General features: G+C 54.8%; 6 protein-coding genes across 6 annotated transcripts; 3 read left to right on the top strand and 3 right to left on the bottom strand.

Moving 5' to 3' along the window:
* Positions 1-1,325: 1,325 nt before the first annotated feature.
* Positions 1,326-3,862, bottom strand: INS49_007043 (uncharacterized protein; the record flags this gene model as incomplete). Its single annotated transcript, XM_043167808.1, has 9 exons — positions 1,326-1,404; positions 1,456-1,516; positions 1,581-1,695; positions 1,750-1,829; positions 1,882-2,125; positions 2,177-2,725; positions 2,782-3,021; positions 3,079-3,258; positions 3,314-3,862. 9 exons carry the CDS (start codon positions 3,860-3,862, stop codon positions 1,326-1,328), a joined length of 2,097 nt encoding a protein of 698 aa, XP_043028952.1.
* A 1,855-nt stretch (positions 3,863-5,717) lies between these two features.
* Positions 5,718-8,317, top strand: INS49_007044 (uncharacterized protein; the record flags this gene model as incomplete). Its single annotated transcript, XM_043167809.1, has 5 exons — positions 5,718-5,768; positions 5,835-7,325; positions 7,387-7,679; positions 7,748-7,904; positions 7,982-8,317. The coding sequence occupies 5 exons, from the start codon at positions 5,718-5,720 to the stop codon at positions 8,315-8,317; spliced, it is 2,328 nt and encodes a 775-aa protein (XP_043028953.1).
* A 389-nt stretch (positions 8,318-8,706) lies between these two features.
* Positions 8,707-9,782, bottom strand: INS49_007045 (uncharacterized protein; the record flags this gene model as incomplete). The annotated part of the gene is made up of 4 exons (XM_043167810.1): positions 8,707-8,715; positions 8,839-9,537; positions 9,616-9,629; positions 9,701-9,782. The coding sequence occupies 4 exons, from the start codon at positions 9,780-9,782 to the stop codon at positions 8,707-8,709; spliced, it is 804 nt and encodes a 267-aa protein (XP_043028954.1).
* Positions 9,783-11,355: 1,573 nt separating this feature from the next.
* Positions 11,356-12,174, top strand: INS49_007046 (uncharacterized protein; the record flags this gene model as incomplete). Its single annotated transcript, XM_043167811.1, has 2 exons — positions 11,356-11,589; positions 11,797-12,174. 2 exons carry the CDS (start codon positions 11,356-11,358, stop codon positions 12,172-12,174), a joined length of 612 nt encoding a protein of 203 aa, XP_043028955.1.
* Positions 12,175-12,821: 647 nt separating this feature from the next.
* INS49_007047 (uncharacterized protein) lies at positions 12,822-16,551 on the top strand (the record flags this gene model as incomplete). Its single annotated transcript, XM_043167812.1, has 6 exons — positions 12,822-12,875; positions 12,937-13,022; positions 13,096-14,621; positions 14,686-14,832; positions 14,886-14,950; positions 15,349-16,551. 6 exons carry the CDS (start codon positions 12,822-12,824, stop codon positions 16,549-16,551), a joined length of 3,081 nt encoding a protein of 1,026 aa, XP_043028956.1.
* A 521-nt stretch (positions 16,552-17,072) lies between these two features.
* On the bottom strand, positions 17,073-20,390 carry INS49_007048 (uncharacterized protein; the record flags this gene model as incomplete). The annotated part of the gene is made up of 6 exons (XM_043167813.1): positions 17,073-17,357; positions 17,431-17,615; positions 17,670-19,485; positions 19,587-19,710; positions 19,761-20,281; positions 20,346-20,390. 6 exons carry the CDS (start codon positions 20,388-20,390, stop codon positions 17,073-17,075), a joined length of 2,976 nt encoding a protein of 991 aa, XP_043028957.1.
* Between the last annotated feature and the right edge of the window lie 222 nt (positions 20,391-20,612).

Raw genomic sequence — 20,612 nt, forward strand, 5'->3', positions numbered from 1 at the left:
AGGGTGTCCTCGGTTCACAAACCTTGTACAATCCGAGGGTCTAGCAGCGGAGATCCGGCCACGGGAAATTATTGCAGAGTCTTCATAGACACTGATGATGGGAAAGAACTGTACGTCACGGCGTCCAGCACTTATTGAGGATTAAAATCGTCTGCTATCATCCCCAATCAGCACGGAATGTTTTTGCTTGCACTCGTTCTTTGTGGAGATAAAATGCTCCAGATAAGCGCTGGACATTCCTTCAAGCCGACCATATGTATGGGGTAGCTTTTGGGAGCCCATTGATACAGCAATGCGTATGAGACTGGAAGTGAAAATACCGCACGGTAATTTCAGGTTGTTCCCGTCCCTGAAATCTGGGTCGTGGTTCCGGAGCCACTACTTCGATTTGACAAGCTGTAAAGACGGTGAACTTGTGTTTGCGATTTGAGCCATGAAGCATGGACCTGTCCGTGACGGCCACCGGAAGAAGGGACTGGATCACCCGGCCCAAAGTGACGTGTGATCCATAAGCCACAGGCTCGTTCGGAATCATCAGGCTCGCGATTCGCTCCTGAGAGAGAACACACTAAAACTTCAACCGACCTTGGCACGGGACGTCCTGGATATCTTCTAGTTCTGTCGTGGTATTCACGGTAATGCACATCAGCTTGTCAGGCTGGGGTACGCTCGCCTGCCGCGGATTATGGAAGCCCTGAGTCGACATCGTCCAGACCGTAGGCAAGGTCGAGTCTAAACCACGGTTGCTTGCAGAAACGCCAGAATGGCCAACGACGTATACCTCTTGACGCAGCGCGAGATCACTAGCACGACACGGCGGAAGCTGAACAGACATCCGGGGCAATATAGAATTTATTGCGTGCAAGCCAATGGAAAATTGACTTGAGCTAGGCTACATTCCAGCGGTGACTACCCTCCAAGTTCTATGAAACTGATGCCATCGACATAGAACGACGCACGTGGGTTGATGTCTTTCCTGCTTTGCCAGACGTATCGCCAACCCCCAACTGGCTCCTAGGCCAAGACACTCAATTCTGCAGGTGTTGCCATTATGTAGCACACCGATTAGAAGAAGATGCAGAGCGTGTGAGCAAGCGCGCCTCATCAAGATTTTGAAGATTTGTAAAACGCTTGATCGAGTCACACAAGCATTTGGCAAAAAAGAGGAAGGCAGAGAAGCAAAAGATAACTCTTGGTGCTGAAAACATTGCCAAACTTGTCAAAATCTGCACCGCAGCTCAGCGTCAACCCATAAATAGCAAGAGAGTCTGGTGGATTCTTTTGACGACACCGTGGCTCGAGTGGCTTCCCAGGTGACAGGCAAGCTAGTGGACGGCCTCTTGAGGGTACACGTCGAAAGTGTCACACTCTTCAAGTGCCGCAAGCCGAGTACCTCGATCGTATCTGTACCTGTCAGCCACCTGGAGATGCAATGCTTCAACAGATACAACTTACTGGGATCTGCGGTGGCGCTGCTCATCACGGAACTGTTGGCCAGCATTGGGTGTGAAAAGGCCTTCAGGGTGGGACGAGTTTAGTAACTTGGTCTTTAAGCACAAATGGTAAATCCTTCTACTCACCAACATGCTCCGCGTTCTCACAGCTTCGCTTCATCTTCGACTGATTGTCTGGCACTGGGAAGATCTCCTCGATACCAGCCAACTCTGGCACGGGACCATTCGTGGTGTAATAGAGCTGCTTACGTTAGCATTTCCGAAGTGCAACACCTCATCGATGGAGTTGCCTTACTTTGGGGCGGTAGTGGTGTGCCTCCAACATCACAGAGCTGTTTCGAAACTTCTGAACAAGGCAGTCCTTGCCCTGGATGGCTGATTGCGCGTCAGTACCAGTTCAAGACTCCCAATTAGCACAAAAGCTTACTGGCGTACGAGATCTCGGCGATCTTGTCGCTTCTGAAGCAGTTCCACCGCTTGTTGGCCCGCTTGTTGACGAAATCAATGATGTCGAGGGGGTCGACAAAGTTGATGAATGCGTAGCCAACATTGCAGTCGTTGGCGAAGTCAATTCTCAGGTACATGAAGTCGTATTTGCCCCAACTTGACTCGTCGACGATGCGCTTGAGCATCTTTTGGTCCACCTTGTTGGGGATATTGCGGAGCATGATCTGTGGTCATAAGCCAATACGGTACTTGACATGGGGCAGTTTCAGACTTACTGTGGTGCGGACATCAGTGCCTGCTTTGATTCTATTGATGTCGACGTGGTTGTGATGAGGGCTTGGAGGGCTGAACTGAGTGCGATTGATACGCATGGCAGCGTTTCGACGTCCCTCAGAGCGCTGAAAGGTCGGAGATGGGCGGCCGAACATGTTTGTCTTTGGTGACGCCGCACCTGGAGACTGGTGCGATGACATCGGCGACATCTGGAATTGCGAAGGGGTAGCCGTTTGAATAGGACCAGGAGACATGAAGCCAGGGTAGCTGCTCTGCGGTGAATGCACAGCATTGGGCCATGGGTATATTGGCCAGGAGGTCATGTGCATCGGGTTGCCAAATGATAGAGCCGGGGGAAATGCAGCTCCAGCCATGGACTGCATTGCCAATGGCGAGCTCATCAGTGGCATGCTGTCCAGTCCGTTCGGGGCATCAAAACTTCCAGTGCTGGTCACGGCGGGCGAGTGCAGCTGGGCGCAGCAGTTAACACCTGGTGGAGTCTTGCCATCCAGACCGAACGGCGACATCATCATGTAGAAAACGTCCGCAACCTGCGAAATAGAGTCAGCGGCGCTTAATCGGTCTCTTTCTCAGACGGAGAGCCTACCGGGACCCAGCCCTTGTCCATAGTCTCGGTGACCCAAGCGGGATCAAGGTCGTCGAATTCAATGATCCAGTGAAGGGTGTCTGCAATGTTGGAGGTCTGTGGCTCCAAGGCGTAGATACCGCGATCTTTGAAGTGCGTGAGTATGTTGGCCTCAATCTGAGACTCGCTCAGATCAGCAGAGGGTAGGATGGTAAGGGTTTGCTGGCATTCATGCTTGCTGGCCAGCTCATACCCGCATGACTGGTGTCGTGTCAGTGTGTGACATGGAAAATGGAAAAAAAGAAGAAAGGAACAGACCTTGTTGACGTCTTCGGCAGAGACACACTCAATCTTCCAGTCGTCAGGCTTGCGATTGGAGCCGTTCAGAATTCGTGAAGCATCTCTGATGTTCGTGGCACGGATGTAAACCTCCTTTGGGCCGTGGGCGAACGGAAGGTCAGGATGCCCTTGGAAGGGAGCGCTGCACGCCTCGAGAGTCTGTCAAAAGAGGTTAAAAATTCGATCACTAAGCCATTGTTCTAATCGTACTCACCTCGAGGTAGTGTCTGACTGCGTCTGCAGACACACCTTCCGGCGACGAGACGCGCAAGGAACGGGTCAAGCCCGTGTTGTGGCTCAAGGCCGGCGCCAACAGCAGACCGGTCTTTGGGCATACAGTAACTGTGGCCACAGTGCGTCCGAGAGGCTTGGGAGTGACACTAGACGAGCCGTAGGCAACGACGGGCGTGGAAACAACCGGGGTGGAGAGAGGCTTGAAAGTTGAGGCAGTAGCTGACAGTTTCGTTTGACGCTTCTCGGGAGGGGAGCTGACAAAGGGGTCCTTGTCCCTGGCACCAGGCCCAAACGAGGTGGGTGAGGTGACGTGGTGAGTGCCGGTGGGACTCTGGAACTCGATGGACTGACCTCTGTCGTTTCCATCGCTCAGGGTGAGAGCACTGAAGAGGCGGGAGGACTTGGAAGACTCCTCCAGGGGAGAGAAGGCTGTCAGACGGGTGTCTGGCGTACCCTCGTGGTTGTAGGAGTCAGCACCGCCCTCGCTGGGCGGCGAAGACGGATGGAATGCCTCGTGCGGCTGAACCATTGCGCCACGAGTGATCTTGGTTGTTGGGCGCAGTTTCGAAGGGTGGTATAGAGGTTGTTGGATGTTGGTGATGCTAGAAAAGCAGGTACTTTGAGAGAGATCCGAGGTGATTAAGGAAAGTCGTGCTTGTGTCGGTGACAGGGGAAGAAGAGGTGGAAGGTGACTGGTGAAGGCGACAAACGGCACTCGAGGGAGAGACCTGAGGGAAGACGGGGTGGATGTGTGGTGCTATCGATGCCCAAAAGTCCAAAGGTCCAGATCCAAAAGTCCAAAAACGGAGGTTAGAGAGAAACCGGAGAAGGGACGCAAAACAAGAGGCAGATGGCCAGACTGTCGGTGGTTCAGGTAGGGCAATCACGATGGTGGTGCAGTCCAAATACCAGGGAAAGCGTGAGAGAATAAGGAAAGGAGGAAATTTTGGAAGGTCGAAAGTCGGAAAGAAGGGAAGGAGGGAAGGAAGGAAGCTTGAGCTCGAAGATGGGCTCAAGAAGGGCAGGAGTGATTCACCAAAGAACCGCCATCTATGCAGAAAGCCCAACTTTGATTCACTGAGGGAAGTTAAAACCATCGACGAGTAACTGCCAATGTGCTGGCTGGCCTTGCCGTTCTCGTTTGCCTAAAAATTCGTTGGTTCTCGGCCTCAGCGAACTGTGGCTGTCACCAGAGGCACCTTCCCTCTGAATGCCTGCTTCAACACCGTAAGAGCCACCACCCCCCCCCAGAATGTCCGTGGAGCTTCAGTACTTCGAACCAGCCCTGAAAATCAAACATGAACATGTGTTGAAAACTACCTAGGTACCTAGGCATGGTTGATTCTTCTCGCAGGGTGGGCTCGAAACTCTGGGTGGTGCCCGCATTCTGGATTCTGTGAGCACCATGTTTCATGCCTGGGAGACAAATAATCTGGGAAATGAAACTGCTGTATTCAAGCGACACGTGCCAATTTCATAAATAGACCTCCCCAGGACAGTAAGCATTGGACTCCGTTGGAGTTCCCAGAACATTAGAACCTGTACCCTGTTGCCCACGGCGATGCGCAAAGTAATATCTCAAGACGGAATCACGGAGTGGAATGAATGCCAACTATCCATTGATCAGCTTGTGATCTGTATGTTATCTGTACCTGGGTATATTATGTTATTTGAAGTCCAGCTGGACGAGGTTCAAGGAGGTTGCTGAACGGTCATTCTGATGGAGCTGTTCGGTACGGCTTGGGACTGCCTCTGCTGAACCGGCATCTACCTCGATACAGAACAATTTGTATGATCATAAAAAGAAACCATATAGCTAATGATCTATGATGATAATGCCAACAGTATTCATTTAGTTCGATCTAGGCTTATCTCATAAAATGACAGTGGTGAGGCCATCCAGCATGCTGATGGGCCAGGCTTGTAGTCAGAGGCAGCTGGCAGCGGCTGGGAGCCGTCTGGGGGCCGTGGTGATGCTCGGACCCCTGTCCTGTCAGCTGCATGGCCATCAATCCCTGCTGCCTGGAGTCCATTCCGCCCCAAGTATGATGCGCTTGTACTCAGCACCGGCCAACAGTCCAGTCCAACTGAATCCGTCTCAGAGTGCCTTCATCCCAAGTGCATGTCCAACCGATAGCTAACATCTAGGGCCACCACAGCGGGCCATACTTGAGAGAATAAAAAAGCAGCCCACTCTCTTCTCAAGCCACTTGTCCCCGAGCCCCCAATACTTTCCTCAGCGCAACGCATGCAGCACCTCTGATGCTGTGATCGCGTACCATTCCCTGTTGAACAGGAGAGGACCGACCTCATTCCTCGCACCTGGTGCCAGCCCTGCGATCCAAATTCCCTCCTCGTAGCTACGACTGCCATAGCGGTTCAGTATGCCACGGAGGGCTCAAACGTTTGATGACTACGGCTCTGCCGTCGGGGAGGTCAGTGGCCCGTCTTGCCCAGGGGGACGGACGGCGGCCAGAGTTGCCGACTGACAGCTTCCCTAGATCATCTTGGCTTCTTCCGACTTGGACTTCCTCGACCAGCTCATCCCGCTCCTGAAAGATGCCAGCACCAGTAATCGAACCAGTTCCCTGGCCCAGAGCCTCTCACACTACGCCGAGGACCGCGAGGCCGAGATTGAAAACATCGGCTTGACCAAGCACGAGGAGTTCCTGAGCTCCGTTACGCAACTGCAAAAGGTCCGCGAGGGCACCATCAATCTGACTGCCGAGATCCTCGAGTTGAACCAATCCATACAGTCCAGCACCCAGGAGCTGGCCGAGCAGAAGCAGAAGCTGGTCGACAAGAGGGCCATCCGGCAGAACGTTGCGGATGCTTCTGATGCGCTGAATGGATCTCTCAAGATACTGCACGCAGTGAACAATGCGCATGAGTTGATACGGAAGAAGAGATACTACGCCGCCCTGAAGTCGCTGGAGGACCTGCAGAACGAGCATCTGATCCCCATAATACAGAACAAATATGCCACACAGCAGCAACTGGCAGACATGATTCAAAAGTCAATCCCAACTTCCCAGAAGTCAATAGGCGACGCTGTCATGAACGATTTGAATACGTGGCTCTTTCGCATTCGCGAGACCTCGCAGTTCTTGGGTGAGGTAACATTCTATCATACAGAGATGAGGCGATCAAAGCACAAGGAACGATCGGAGACCAACGATACCCTCAGCAACTTTAAACTCAACTCCGCAATCGAACTTGTCTATGACGAAGCTGAAGAGTTCGACGTCCTCGACAACGAGGAGCTTCAAGTGGACTTCCAGCCCTTGTTTGAATGTTTGCACATTCACCAAGCTCTTGGTCGGAGCGATAAACTTCGTGCCGACTATGCCGCAACAAGACGACAGCAAAAAGATCTTTTGATACCGACCTCGATCCACGTTGACGGTGAAGAAGAGCCGTCTCTTAATAGTCTCTTGGAAGGCATTGCGGGCTTCGCGGTCATCGAAAAGGCAACGATGCGACGCGTGCCTCAGTTGCGGTCTGCCGTGGACGTGGAGGAGCTTTGGGACTCCATGTGCACTTCCGCAATCACTCTTACATCCCGTTCGTTAGGTAATATCACCAACGCGGAAGTGCTGCTCAAGATCAAGTCGGTCTATGCGCTTTTCATTCAATCCATGGAAGGCTGGGGCTATACAGTCACCATGCTGGATAATTTCCTGCTCACTTTGTTTGACACTTACGCCGACTTGCTGAAACGCCGCTTCAGTGAGGACTTCCAAGAGATAGTTTCAACAGATGACTACATGCCAATGGCGATCAACAGTGCCGAGGAATACGAAAAAGTCGTCAACGTCAGCTGGTTCACGCAGGACACGCCGGTCGAGGAACTGACCTTCCCATGTGTGCTGCCATTTTCGCAAATGTACCCATTATGCTGCATCGACATCAGGAATTTCCTCAATCAATTTTACTTTTTTGCCGATGACCACTTCCAGCACCCCAATGTCATTGACGACACGTTGAGAAAGGTAAAAAAACATTCTTACTTGACATAAAATGTCTGTCTCATTTTCTGACTCGCTTTCGCAGTCACTGGATGAGCTCTTGACCCAGAAGGTATGCCAGTCGCTAGTCGAGCGACTGAGCTCCCAATACCTGGGTCAGATAGTTCAGATTCTCATCAACTTGGAGCATTTCGAGATCGCGTGTCAGGAACTGGAACAACTTCTGATCAGGGCTCGATCCTCGACGTCGGCCGGTGGGCCTGTGACCCTGAGCGCCACTGAGCAGTTCAGGAACAACAAGAAGACGGCCGAGAAGCGTATTTTTGAGCTGGTCAACTCCAAGATTGACGACCTGGTAGACACGGCGGAATACGACTGGTGAGTCGGGAGAAGCACTGTGAAGGCTGATTCTACCCTGCCCGCGGTGGTGTTAATTGATGATACAGGATGTCAACAACCGCTTCAACCGAGCCGAGCAACTACATCCAGACACTGACTAGGTACTTATCGAACATCATGAACTCGACACTGCTCGGCCTTCCTCGGGAAATCAAGGAGCTCATCTACTACGATGCCCTCAACCATGCCGCCGAAAGAATACTGGTGAGTCGCAAAGCTTGTGACCGTTCCTGCTACGGACTCTCTCCATGACCAAAGTACTTACGAAACCGCCCCTGCAGGCCTTGCCCCTCCAGCCCGAAGTCAAGACTATCAACCCCAACGGCGTGGCCGCCATGGCCATGGACGTGCAAAGTCTGGTCGAATTCGTTCAAGGACTCGATAACTCGTTCATGCTCATGGAGGTCCTTCAGGAGCTCGAGCAGACGGTCAAGCTGCTGCAGGCCGAGAACGCGGATGACTTCTACGACATTTCAGTGCGGAACCGGCACTACGGCCGCGTTAACGCCATGAACGGGCCCGTCCTGCTCGAGAAGCTCACGCACACGGTCGAGGCGCCAAATCGCGCTGCGGCTACAATGGCCAATTTCTCGTCACGGTTCGGCTTTAAGAGCTGAGCGCATGTACGATCTTGCCGCTGGCGGTATTTCGTCAATCAGGCTAAGGCCACTGCTACCTTTCCGTCTGGTGTGTCCATCTGTTACGACAGTTGGCATACTCGCACGGGGAAGAATGCCCAGCTTAATCGCAAAGCAAAGAAATTCGTCAATTTGTCTCTACTAAGATAACGCCATGTTCAGTAGCGACTCGATGGGCACTTCATTTTTGACCTTTAGATCATGTTCGAAAGCTGCCGATCCTGTCTGCCGTGTACGCCAAACCAATCGACCCGCGTCAGGCTGGTGGTGGGGTAACGTCCTGTTGTTTCAAGCATCAAAAAATAGCAAAATCAAGACACGAGGGTATCCGTCTATTCTTCCTTTCTCTCTCTCTCGGGGCGGGCTTTTCAGGCGCTCTGGTCGAGACGAAGCATGTTAAGAATTATATTCCTCAGGTGGTGGCATTTGTGGTGCATGCAGAAAGACAACGATTAGGCGAACGAACGACAAACAATGGGGGATGAGACAGGGGGACTTACTTGTTGTGGCTGCATGGCTTCATAGCCGTACATGGGGGGCATCTCGCCATACATAGGAGCCTGTGCCTGACCGTATGCAGCCTGAGGGTTGGGGGCGACTTGTCCAGGGTACATGTTAGGCGGTTGACGGTAGTCGGCCTCCGTGCCGAGGGCGTGGCCGGGCATGCCATAGTCCGTCGGACCCATGGGGTGCTGTGCGTGGTTTGCTTGGACGTGCTGTCCGGGCAAGGCCTGAGCTGCCTGCGGCACACCCTGGCCGGCCTGCTGCTGGCCAGCCTGCCTTTTAGAGTGCGATGCTGCCTCCTCGCGGGGGACAATGTCAATGAGGAAGTCGAACATGTCGGACTTGGCGAGTGCCGAAGCGATGTCGGACCGCTGCAGGGTTCGTCGCTTGTTCTCCTCGGCGTGAATCCATGCTCGCATAGTCAGCTCCGTAATGAAGATATCACAACCCTTGGCGAACAGTATCGGCGCCTCAGCGCTAATCATCTTGACCTCTGGGTCCGCCTTCATGACCTTCTTTATACGTGCGAGCGGCAGCTGGTGGAGCTTGTAGTCGTGGGAGTCGCTCTCGAGGTGGTTGATCGTCTGCTGCCAGTATGTCGTCAGGATATCCTTGTACTGCCCATTGAGGCCCTGGTGAACGTTCGCCCAAGGCCCCGTGTAGAGCTCGGCCGGCGCATAACCCTGGGCGGACAGCTAGTAGTTTGCGAGCTGGTGTTAGTGGTGGAGTCGGCTAAGAACGACCAGTCGTTTCTTGGGGGAGGGCAAACAAACCGCTGCGCTCGCGCCTGATTTGTGTCGCACCGTCAGCATCTTCCTGGCTGGTCGCATGAGGTGGAGGCCTAGTTATGTAGCTTACCATAGTGTCCACCGTGGCTGGTGTCGTATACCGGCCTGGCCTGTTGCTGTTGCCCTTGCTGCTGGTTCTGGGAAGGGTCCATGATGGGATGGAAATGCGACGACAACGACGCGACAACGGAAAACTGAAGGGGGGAGGTGGCTGGGTGGTTGGTTGGTTGGTTGGTTGGTTGGTGGTGCGTGAAGTCGACTTATAAAGAGGTCGGACCGTCGCGCGATTGTAGGATCCGGTGGGTTCACGATGCACAAGAGAACGGGTGACTCGAGTTTGGCGACGATCTCGGCTTCGAGTCCTGTGTTGCGCGAAAAAAGAGACAGCAATCAGCACTGGTTCACTGTGGGCGGCGCATTTGGCGCGTCAGACGCAGCTCGAGCTGGTCCGCTGCCCAGCGTTCCCGTGGCTCGCACCCGAGCGCCTGCATGTTTGCGCCTCGGCGGCGACTTGATGTTTTCTTTGACTGTTGACTCGAGTTGCAAGGCGCAACAGGCGCGCTACCGGTTGCGCCGCGCGCTCGTTGGTCTCCAGGGTCCCGACGCCATCTTTGGGAAGCTCTATGGATGGGCCGGATCGATGAACTCACCTTACTCGATAGCTGCGATGCGACCGGTCAATTGATTGGCTGGGGTGGCTTTTGAGTTGAAGTACGGAGTAGCGAATGGGTGACCAAGGTGGAGTTTGCCTGAGAAGCTCGTCTGTTTTAGAGGACGAACTCGGGCCAGTCAGCTAGCGCGGGCAAGCTAGGAAGAGGGGAGGGGAGCAGTGGGCAGCAGGTGGAAGGTGTGTGAGGGGCTGTTCCGGGTCGTCCACCCAAGCAAGGTGTGAGACGGAAGGTCCCCACGCAGGCGAACATACGGTTTTTATATGCTTTTTTCGCGTCTCCAAGATCTTCGCTGGACAAAAAGATCGTGACGAAATCGGCAGGGCTGAGACCTGGAATCCGACGACTACTATGTACTCTAGAAGGGAATATGACGATTGAAGTATGAGGGGCGGTCAGGGCCAGCAGCAGGGTTGGGCATCAAGCCGGAGTGAAAATGGGACTCAACACGCCCGCCCCCAGGCACAGCACCTCCGACACCTAAGGTATTCCATCAACCCGATGCCCCTTCCCTCGGTCTCAACCACACACTGCTCTGCACCCAGTTCACCACACCTCTCACACACACCTCTCTGACCAACATGACATGCCAGCGCTTGCGACGTAGACACAGACGGTCCGTGTTCCCCATCTCAAGCAGCCTCACAATCCAAACCTGCAGCACCTGCAGCTACAGTAGCGCATCCATGGCTATATGACAGCTGGCAAAGTGTGGCAGACCAGATCAGGGGGGGCTTGGGTGTCCGTGGAGGTCTTGGAGACGTGTTGAGATGCCACACAGTTTCCCTTCAGTGACCTCACCGACGGCATCTCCAAGTCCGGCCTGACAAGTATCAAGTACCTCTGTACCTTCAGACATGTTCCCTGAGGCAGCTAGCCGTTTTGGTCTAGCTCCCTTTCAAAGACATACGAACCTAAGAAGTGGCCCGTGCTATCCTGGTGCCTTTTTTTTTCGCAACTCCGTCCTCAAAATTTCGAAATCTTTAGCCGTCAGACCCTTCATTCTCTTCCCTTCCCTTCCCTTCACCGTCGAACGGACAAACTCACAGCGTTCACTATGGCGGCCGTTGATTTGTCTGATCATGACATAGAGCAACTCTTGAGCTCTGCCGAGCTCTCACTGGCCAGCAAGCCGGCTGACCAGACTGTTGCCGTCAACGGCAAGCAGCAGACTCACGCTCGCCCCCGAAGCACCATCACCTCCGCGGCGTTGGTTGGCAAGGCCGGCAAGGAGACTGACAGAAAGCCTGAGCTGGCGCCTCGGGTACCCCAGTTGAAGTCCGACAAGAAGGTACGCGCCCACTTCCACTTCCCATCCGCTACTCCTATATGAGGAAATCTTATCCCAAACTCGAATGACGCGGCGACGAGCACCCGTTATGGGGGCGGATCCTGCACCATCCATGATTTTCATTGTCGTAGTTACTCTGATTAGGAAAACCTCTCATCCTGTGTCTTGCTCGTCGTCGTCTCGATCAGCTCGCTAACTGATGAACAGTCTCTGCCGGACAACGCTGGCGCCGCTTGGCACTACATGCCGCGCACTGATGTTTCCGACCCCAAGGTGAAGCGTGAATTTCAGTTGTTAAGGATGAGGGGCGTCGTCGACAGAAAACGGTTTTTCAAGAAGGATTCCCGAAAGGATTTTATCCCCACGTTTTCGCAGGTCGGAACCTTGGTCGAAGGACCGCTGGAGCACCACAATGGACGACTGACAAGGAAGGAGAGGAAGCGCACCCTCGTTGAGGAGGTTCTGGCCACTGGAGAGTCGGATGGCAAGTTCAAGGACAGATACCAGAAGATTCAGGAAAAGAAGATGAGTGGCAAGAAGGGCCATTACAAGAGGCTGATGGCAGCCAGGAGGAAGAAAGGCTGAAATTCGGAGTCTTGACCGTCAAAATTCTCTGTTTCCGCAGAGCACTTGATGGAGGCAAGATCACTACACAGTTGGATATCGACCTGCGCCGTTGGACCTGCCCAGCCCTATGTTTACAGAGCATGAGCATCATGGCCAGCGTGGTCATCCGGGCAGAGCATGACGGCAGGTCAACAATTAGCTCGTACGCACGGCAGGCTTGAGCCCTGGCCAGACGGTCAGGCTTGCCACGAAGCGAAAGGTCGACTGTTTTCACACCGCGGTAAAAGCAGGAGGGAGCAGTCATGACCATGTGGCCAAAGGTGGGAGAACAACTCAGCACACCGGATGCTGCATCATCATCCAGATGAGGAGCTTCAGCGGGGCATGGCCGGCACCTGCAGCTCTTGAGATAGAAGCAGACAGAAAGCCGCAAGCAGAATTGAATTCAGATTCATAAACTGTTCTTGAATTTGATCTTGTGCACACCCCGGAGTCCATGACTGTGCTCTCGTAACTGTCATCGGCTTTGCCTGCCAGAGAGTAGATTTTCACATCAGGTTCTAGGCAGGGTTGGGGTTGTAATCGATACCCACCCAAGCCAAAGCACAAACTTTCTGGAGCTTGATGATCCGCACTCTGCGTCCCCCGTTCAAGATCATGCAGAGATGAATGCGCCACCCGTATTACGGCCGCTGAGGGCCATATTGCAGAGGCGGCTGGTAGGTCTCTTAAAATGCAAAGCGAATCGAGGCTCTGCGAATGCTGACCTGGTTCAATTAGCAACTTGTGCCCTCTCGTCCGATCCGCACACCCTACTACGTCCGAGCCTCACAGCTCCGCCCTCAGCTCCGCTGCAACTCGTCGATGTACGCAAAATATACGGAGATCAGGCCTGGGAGAAGACAGGGAATCTATCGCTGATATGTGTGTGTTGTGCAGAACCAAAGACCAAACCCCGAAACCGGACAGCTCTGCCGAGGAGCCTGCGAAGGAATCGTCCCCCGATACCCAGGGATCGGCGCCGACAAACCCGGCGGAGGAGGCCCAAGATGTCAACCCAGAAGAGCACCTGGAACCTCCAGAGCGGCCACAAGCCCCGAAAGGCGAGATAGAAGTCCAGCAGGCCGAGCCGACCGAATTCGCCTATGTAATCCCTGGGGAGCCGGTCGCAGAAGCTGAAATCGGCGGGATCGAGCCATCAGGCTCCAAAGAAGCCGCCCTGCCGAGGTTCAACGATGCCTTCAAGTCTGCGTTTCAGCAAGTCAAGACCGCGAGCGCTGAGATCGAGGCTGGCATTTCGGAAGTAGTAGCGCAGCAAATCGAGGCGGCCGAGGCTGCTGCAACGCAGAAGCAAGAGGAAACCCTAGCCCCACGGCCGGACGACGCATTTGTCAGGTCTAAAATGCAAGAGGTGGAGACTTTGTCCGCGCAGATCCAGGCAGGCCTCCAGGAATTCGAAGAGCTGGGTGAAGGACGTCGTGCAGCACAACAGGTCGAAACGATCCTCGAGGATTCAGCGGACAACGCGCCACATGACATGAGCCCTTCTGCCGCGACCGAAGAGGTCTTGGGAGAGGTCCAGTCCCGAGGCCAGGAGGCTCACGAGGCCGCAGCTGTCGCATCGCAGAGCCAGGCCCCAGAGGCCGTAAAGGAGCCAGATACCACCACTGCGGCCACGATCGAGGGTGAATCTGTCGCAACCGGCTCGGCGGAGACTGCGGAGACACCAGCTGCACTCTCAGACGAGGTTGTAAAGGCTGCGGAAGAAGTGCGAGAAACTGAGGAGGTGGGAAGCGGTGAGGCCGAACTCTCTGAACCTGTGACCTTGACGGCAACAGAAGCCCAGGAGGTTGTCAATGAGAAGATCGCGACGAGCGAGCTCGACAAGACACCGCTACAGGAGTCGGCCAGCCACAGCGATTCCTCGGCTGCAGTCGCTCAAAAGGAACCGAGTCAATCAAAGCACGACAGACTGAAGGCAGCAGTGGAGAAAGAACTGGGGGATAAGACGGAGGAGAAGGCCGCCCAGTTAGTTGAGACCACGGAGGAGGAGGACGTGCCAGACGAGCCGTCTCGGCTACCGCGCAACGTGCAGGCTTTCTACCTGCAACCGCTCCGCCGGCAAGCAAAGTATAACGTGCCCTCTTGCAACCTGCAGCTGCGATCCTACAGCATCCGGCCGCTAGAGTCGTTCTGCGACTTTGCCCTGCGCGCGGCATACTACCTGGGCCTGCCCGCGTACGGCCCCACCCCGCTGCCCAAGATCATCCAGAGGTGGACGGTGCCCAAGTCCAGTTTCATCTTCAAAAAATCGCAGGAGAACTTTGAGCGTATCACGCGCCGCAGACTCATCCAGATCCGAGACGGACACCCGGAGACTGTGCAGATCTGGCTGGCGTTCCTGCAGAAGCACCAGCAGGCGGGTGTGGGTATGAAGGCCAACATGTGGGAGTTCAGCAGCCTTGGTAAGTCTCGCTATTTTCTATGTGAAATGTTGACTTCGTTTTATGTACTGATTCGGCTGCGCAGATGTCGCCAAAGAATTAGACCAGGCATATGAGGAGGCCAAACCCTTGATCGATGAGAAATACAACCTCTTGGGCCAGGACAGGGAAATTGCGACGGTTGAGAAGGTGGATGAGATCCTCACTAGCCAGAGGTACAAGTTGGCCGGAGGTCGGTAGATATACTGTAAATGAAGAAAAATGTATTATATTTGTGGTACACAGATTCGTACGCAGTCAATGTTGCAGAGGCCTCTAGGATGGCTGAATACACCGCCAGCGCCTCAAAGGTTCAGAACATTTGCCGCAGCAAGAAATTGCCCCGCGCTGATACTGAAATTATTGCATTCTTGATGAAATGGGGTTTCAAACCTCGTGTTTCTGACCGTTGGCATAACCCAGCCTGTATAGATTTGGGCAGTTGAGAGCCCAGGTGAAATCTCGGCGCACTGCAATTGAACCTCGAGACCATTCAAGCGCAACCTCCCAAAAAGAGCGCCTCAATTCCAAAATCACACCACACCACCGAGTAGACTGCTCGGATGAGCGACTCAACAACATAATGCTGTGCAGGCGGACACGGAGAACATTGACACTTAGGTCTCTAGTGAGGGCCGCCCAAGTCGCATCATCTAGCAATGTACACGCGCCCACACAACCACAACCCCCACAAAGCTGTTCTCAGCAGCGCCGCCCAGCCTCAACTACCAACACCACCACCACCACCACCACCACCACCACCACATCTCCAAGCCATGCGAACCCAAAGGTGATCTTCTCAGGCATCCAGCCCACGGGCGTGCCACACCTGGGCAACTACCTCGGCGCGCTGTCGCAGTGGGTCGCGCTGCAGAACGAGGCAGCGGCCAGCGACGTCGGCGGCACCACCCCGACGCGGCTGCTGTTCTCGGTGGTGGACCTGCACGCCATCACGCTGCCGCAGGAGGCGGCCCAGCTGCGGCGGTGGCGGCGCGAGATGCTCGCCGCCCTGCTGGCCGTGGGGCTGGACCCGGCGCGCAGCACAATCTTCCACCAGTCGTCGGTGCCCGCTCACGCCGAGCTCATGTGGGTGCTCTCGTGCACCGCGTCCATGGGCTACCTGTCGCGCATGACGCAGTGGAAGAGCAAGCTGTCGCTGCCGGACGACGCGTCGGCCCTGCCGGCTGGTGACGGCGAGGACTCCCAACAGGGTGGTGGTGGCAACAGCAAGTCCGCCGCCGCCCTCAAGCTCGGCCTCTTCTCCTACCCCGTCCTCCAGGCCGCCGACATCCTCGTCCACCGCGCCACGCACGTCCCCGTCGGCGAGGACCAGCGGCAGCACCTCGAGTTCGCGCGCGAGTGCGCCGCCGGGTTCAACCACACCTACGGCGCTGGCGGGGGCCAGCGGCGCGTGCTGGTCCCGCCAGAGACCATCGTCAGCCCGGCGCGGCGCGTCATGAGCCTGACGGACCCCACAAAGAAGATGAGCAAGTCGGACGCCAACGCCGCGAGCCGGGTGCTGATCACCGACGCGCCGGGGGACATCAAGAAGAAGGTCATGCGCGCCGTGACGGACTCGCAGAGCGGGTTCGTCAGCTACGACCCGGCGGCGCGCCCGGGGGTGTCGAACCTGCTGGAGATCCTGGCCATCCTCGGGGAGGGGAAGGGGGCAAGGACCCCGGAGGAGGTGGCCGGGGATTTTGCGGGCTCGCAGCACCCGCTCAAGGCGCTCAAGGAGAGGACGGCGGACGCGGTCGTCGCCGAGCTGAGGGATATACGTGAGAGGTACATGGAGCTGCTGGGCAGTAGTGATGGGAAGGAGCTGGATGAGATCGAGGCCCGGGGTGCCGAGAAGGCCAGGGCGAGTGCGGACGCCACGATGAAGCTTGTCAAGGAGGCCGTGGGGTTTTAGCAACTTGTCTTGCTTGGTGTAAGATATGTAAAAAGATATACAGCTCTGTATACTCAGCGTATCATATTTCCATCCTACTTCACGTCAAAAATCACTGGGACACGGATGAGGACATGTGCATATGTATGCCAGGAACATTTGTCGTCATCCTGATTGGAATAACGCGCGTTCGAATACTTGTACTTCTAGACACAACCAAAGAAATGTTTAAAGCAATTCTAGCAGGCAAATATTACGGGCGTTGGAATCATCTGCATATGCTACTATGTGAGGTATCTATGATTTGCATCTCATTCTTCCCTATCTATCTTCCCAGACCATCTGTATCAGAGGTTCATTCCCATATGCCAACGACAAACATATCAGTGTCAAGATGCATACGCAAAACTTGAGCCTCTTGACGCCAACCAAAAGTCCCTGACAACACTGTTTGTCTGCCTCGCTCCTCTCAGGCTACACAACCGGATTAGCAAATTGATATCCTGAAGATGGACAAACACCGAGGTTGAGAAAAGGATGACCTACTTGATGATCTTCTTCGCGAACATGGACTTGTCCTCACCGGTCACCTTCGTGCTGGGGAACGACGGGTCGAGCAGAGCAGCCTCGAGCCACTGCTTCGCCCGGGGGTGCTGGACGACAAGCTTCTTCAGCGGGTCACTCAGCTTGTCCAGCTCACTACGTGAGGCGTTTCCGCCGATATTCTGCACAAGTGACCGCGTCAAGAGAGGTCCGAGGTGTTCTAGGGCGTTGCTGAACCAGGCTTGCACCGAAGCGTCGTCGCTCTTGATGGCAACGAATGCAGACTTGTGACTGGTCAGCCACGATCTCTCCAATCTGAGCACGAGGGGTTGCAAGGTGGATTGTGGAAGTACATACCCAGAAGTCACAGGCACTACCCTTCGGTAGGGGCTCTTTTCCGTCCAGTACTCTAAGCGCGAACATGAAGAAGAATTCGAGATCACTGGTCGGCTGGAGCTGTAGGAGGGCCTCGGGGTACCGCGACATGATGCGATTCAAGAAGTCAATACCGCTTTGCGTCAAATCGGGATCATTGTCGGGTTCTTGTGAAGGTCAGAGTTTTGTAGCTCTCGTTTGGTCTTTGGATTGGTACTCACCCGATATCGCCTTCAACAGGCCAAGCACCCATGGTAGTAGAGCAGCGAGGCACTCCAGGACCTGTGCTCTGGGTCGATTGCTCAAGGAGCTCACGAAAGAGCACATCGTGCTGATCATGGTGCCTATCCTAGGGCTGTTGGGTCCGTTTTGCGTAAAGAATTGAATGACAAGAGCTGGAGGAAAGACGAAGGGGCCGGCTTCTGTCTCGGAGAAGCCTGCTCGGAAGATGTTGCAGATTGTCTCTGTCACCTCACCACTATGGCCGAAGGCCTGGTGTACTTGGCTGACCATAGTCACAATATGGTTCTGAATGCCCAAAAGGCGCTCGTTGCTGATTTGCGGCACCCTCTCCTCCTCAGTATCTAGCTCAATAGGCGATTCAGAGAGGCTCTGCATGCCCTTGGCCATGCTTGCTACGCTCCTCAAAATCCTTTCTGCTATTATGAGAGCAGCTTCATCCACGGATGCTGGCGCATGTTTCTGTGACAGGATATCAGCTCGAAGCCTGGTCTCGACCCATGACTTCATGTCCGGTTCATTCGCCAAATGTGGATGCTCTTTCAGGCGCAGGCAGTGCTGGGTATCATTGTTAAGTAAAGCGATGAGATCTTCAAGGTAGCCCAGTCTTCGCTCTTCTTCCGGGATCGCCTGGACTATGGAAGCGACACCGGTCATAATCCTCTCCTCTGCGATTGAGTCGATTCCTAGGCCGTGGATGCGACGATAATGCTGGAGGAAACCCTCGATGTGGTCCTTGAGCAAAGATCGACAGGAAGAGCATAGCGTCATTATTGACTTGGAGGAAGAGCCTCCAAGTGCGCCGTCCTCGCCAACAACATTAAAGAGGAGTTCGAGAGCTGCAGGGAGGTACTGCTGGTGACGCTCGAAGAAATCAGAGAATCGCTCAATTGTAGACAGGCTTGTCTGCAATAAGCGAGGCGGTATTGTTGCCCTGGCCGGTCCTGGGCCAACGAGTTGAAACAACTCAGAAGAGAAGACCTTGTGCAGGTCTTGGTCACAGTCTCCGCTGTCCCCAACACAGTCGCTGATCGCTCCAAGACAGAAGAGGGAGGTCTCGATCTGGGCCCAGTCTCGGGCGGGCAAGGCTTGGAGAAGCAGATCAACGAATGTACTCACAAGGGAGTTCCCCTTGAGAGTCCAGACCGCCAGCAAGAAATCGGCGACGTCTTTCCTGGCCTCGATCCAGCCAGCTCTATCATTGGAGTCCATCTCGCTCCATGTAGGATGATCGACGAGCTGAATCTTGCCATAGCAGTGTGAGATAGCGTCCATGACCTGGCTCATGGCAAAAGGCAACCAGCTGTAAGCCGTCGCCTCCTCCAAATAGACTGTATCCGTCAGAGTCTCGACATATGTGGCCCAGAATTCGAGGGCGGAAACAAAGATTTTGTCCTCCGCAACAAGAACGCCACTGCAGTTCAGAAGGCCGCAAAGTCTCTGAAGCATCCTATGCGATCGCTCGTCCACGTCTTCCATAAGGGTCTGCACTTTTGCGTCGCCGAAAGCAATCATCAGAATGCCGTATTGCGTGAAGGCAAAGTCGAAGTCACCGGAAGAAAGCTGCATATAGCGATCTCTGGACCAGTCACTCTCAAACAAGGCAAAGAGGGCTTCGTAATGCTCGTCTCTCAGGAAACCAGAATAGTTCTGAAGGATGTCGATGAACAGCTCCATTGTCGTCTCGGTCAGCTCTTCGGTTTGTATGCATTCCAGTGCTGGGATTATAAGATTGCGCAGAGGCTTGGTCAGCGTGTCGTCGGACGATGGAAGCCGCTGTTCGTAGAGAATCCAAGACTGCATTGCCTGTTAGCGATCCCACCCGAACTCTGAACAAGGCCGAATGGCAAGTGCTTTGCCAGACCCCGTTCCTCCTCTCAGTCTATGTCAAAACCTACCTGCAAACATTTGATCGTCTCTTCGCGAATCCTGATGCCGCTGGGAGAGGTATTGCATAGCCCACAAGCCAAGAGGGCTGTCACATCGTCTGAGTTCTGGGCAAGGCTTTCATGTACTGCTAAGCTGCAGCAAATTAGCAAATTAGGGCGACCACGCCGAGACATGCGACCTACTATTTTTGTGACTTCATCTCGGTCTTTGCAATCTCCTCGACGAACACAGTAATGAACCAGATAGCAGCCATCAACCTCGTCTCATCAAGGGCGGCGAGCAGGGCCGAAGTAGGGGCATTCTTAGCCTCATCCCTTGGCACCGCACGGCCAGCGTCGAAGCAGTAGAGCAGGTGGTGCACGCATCCCGGCCAGAGGTGGGGGAAGTGGATGAAGAAGGTGACGAGGGCGGAGGCCAGCTTGCGGATGACGAGGGCGCCGCTGCCGTCGGCCAGGGACCGGACGAGCCAGCCGATCAGGCTCTGGAGCAGCTGCCTCGCATCGTCCTCGGCCAGGGCCGAACTCTCGGTGTTGAGCTTGATGATGATGGTGAGGGCGCCGAAGAACTTGACCTGGTCGTCCGGGCGCTCCAGCATGCCGTGTGCGAATTGCCATCCCAGCTGTGAGCGCTGGAGGCGCTGCAGTGCGTCCTGGGTCCGTGAGATTACCTCAGGCGGCGCTGGCCGGTACAGCGCCAATATCAACTGGAAGAAGTGAGCATGTGGGCACGTTTTGCTTGGTGCGGTACCGAAGGTGGGAGACACTCACCGACTCGGCCTCGTCCAGGTTTGATGGCAGTGGTAGGGGCTCCATCTTGCTGTGCAGTCAACATGGCGACCGGCAAACAGCCCCGGCCAAAAGATTGTCTCAGCCTGCGCACCGCACCGTTCAGGGACGGCGGTGCAATGGGAGTACTGCTGTGCTGCACAAGAGAGGTCGCGGTGGGGGGTGGTGGGGTTTGTGAGACGGACGAGGGTGGAGACTGCTCTGGGGGGCTCCTTGTTCAACGGAATAGCATGTGCAGGTCAGCGACCG

The sequence above is a fragment of the Diaporthe citri genome (genome assembly GCF_014595645.1).
Source record: "Diaporthe citri strain NFHF-8-4 chromosome Unknown scaffold_2, whole genome shotgun sequence".
Taxonomy (NCBI): Eukaryota; Fungi; Ascomycota; class Sordariomycetes; order Diaporthales; family Diaporthaceae; genus Diaporthe; species Diaporthe citri.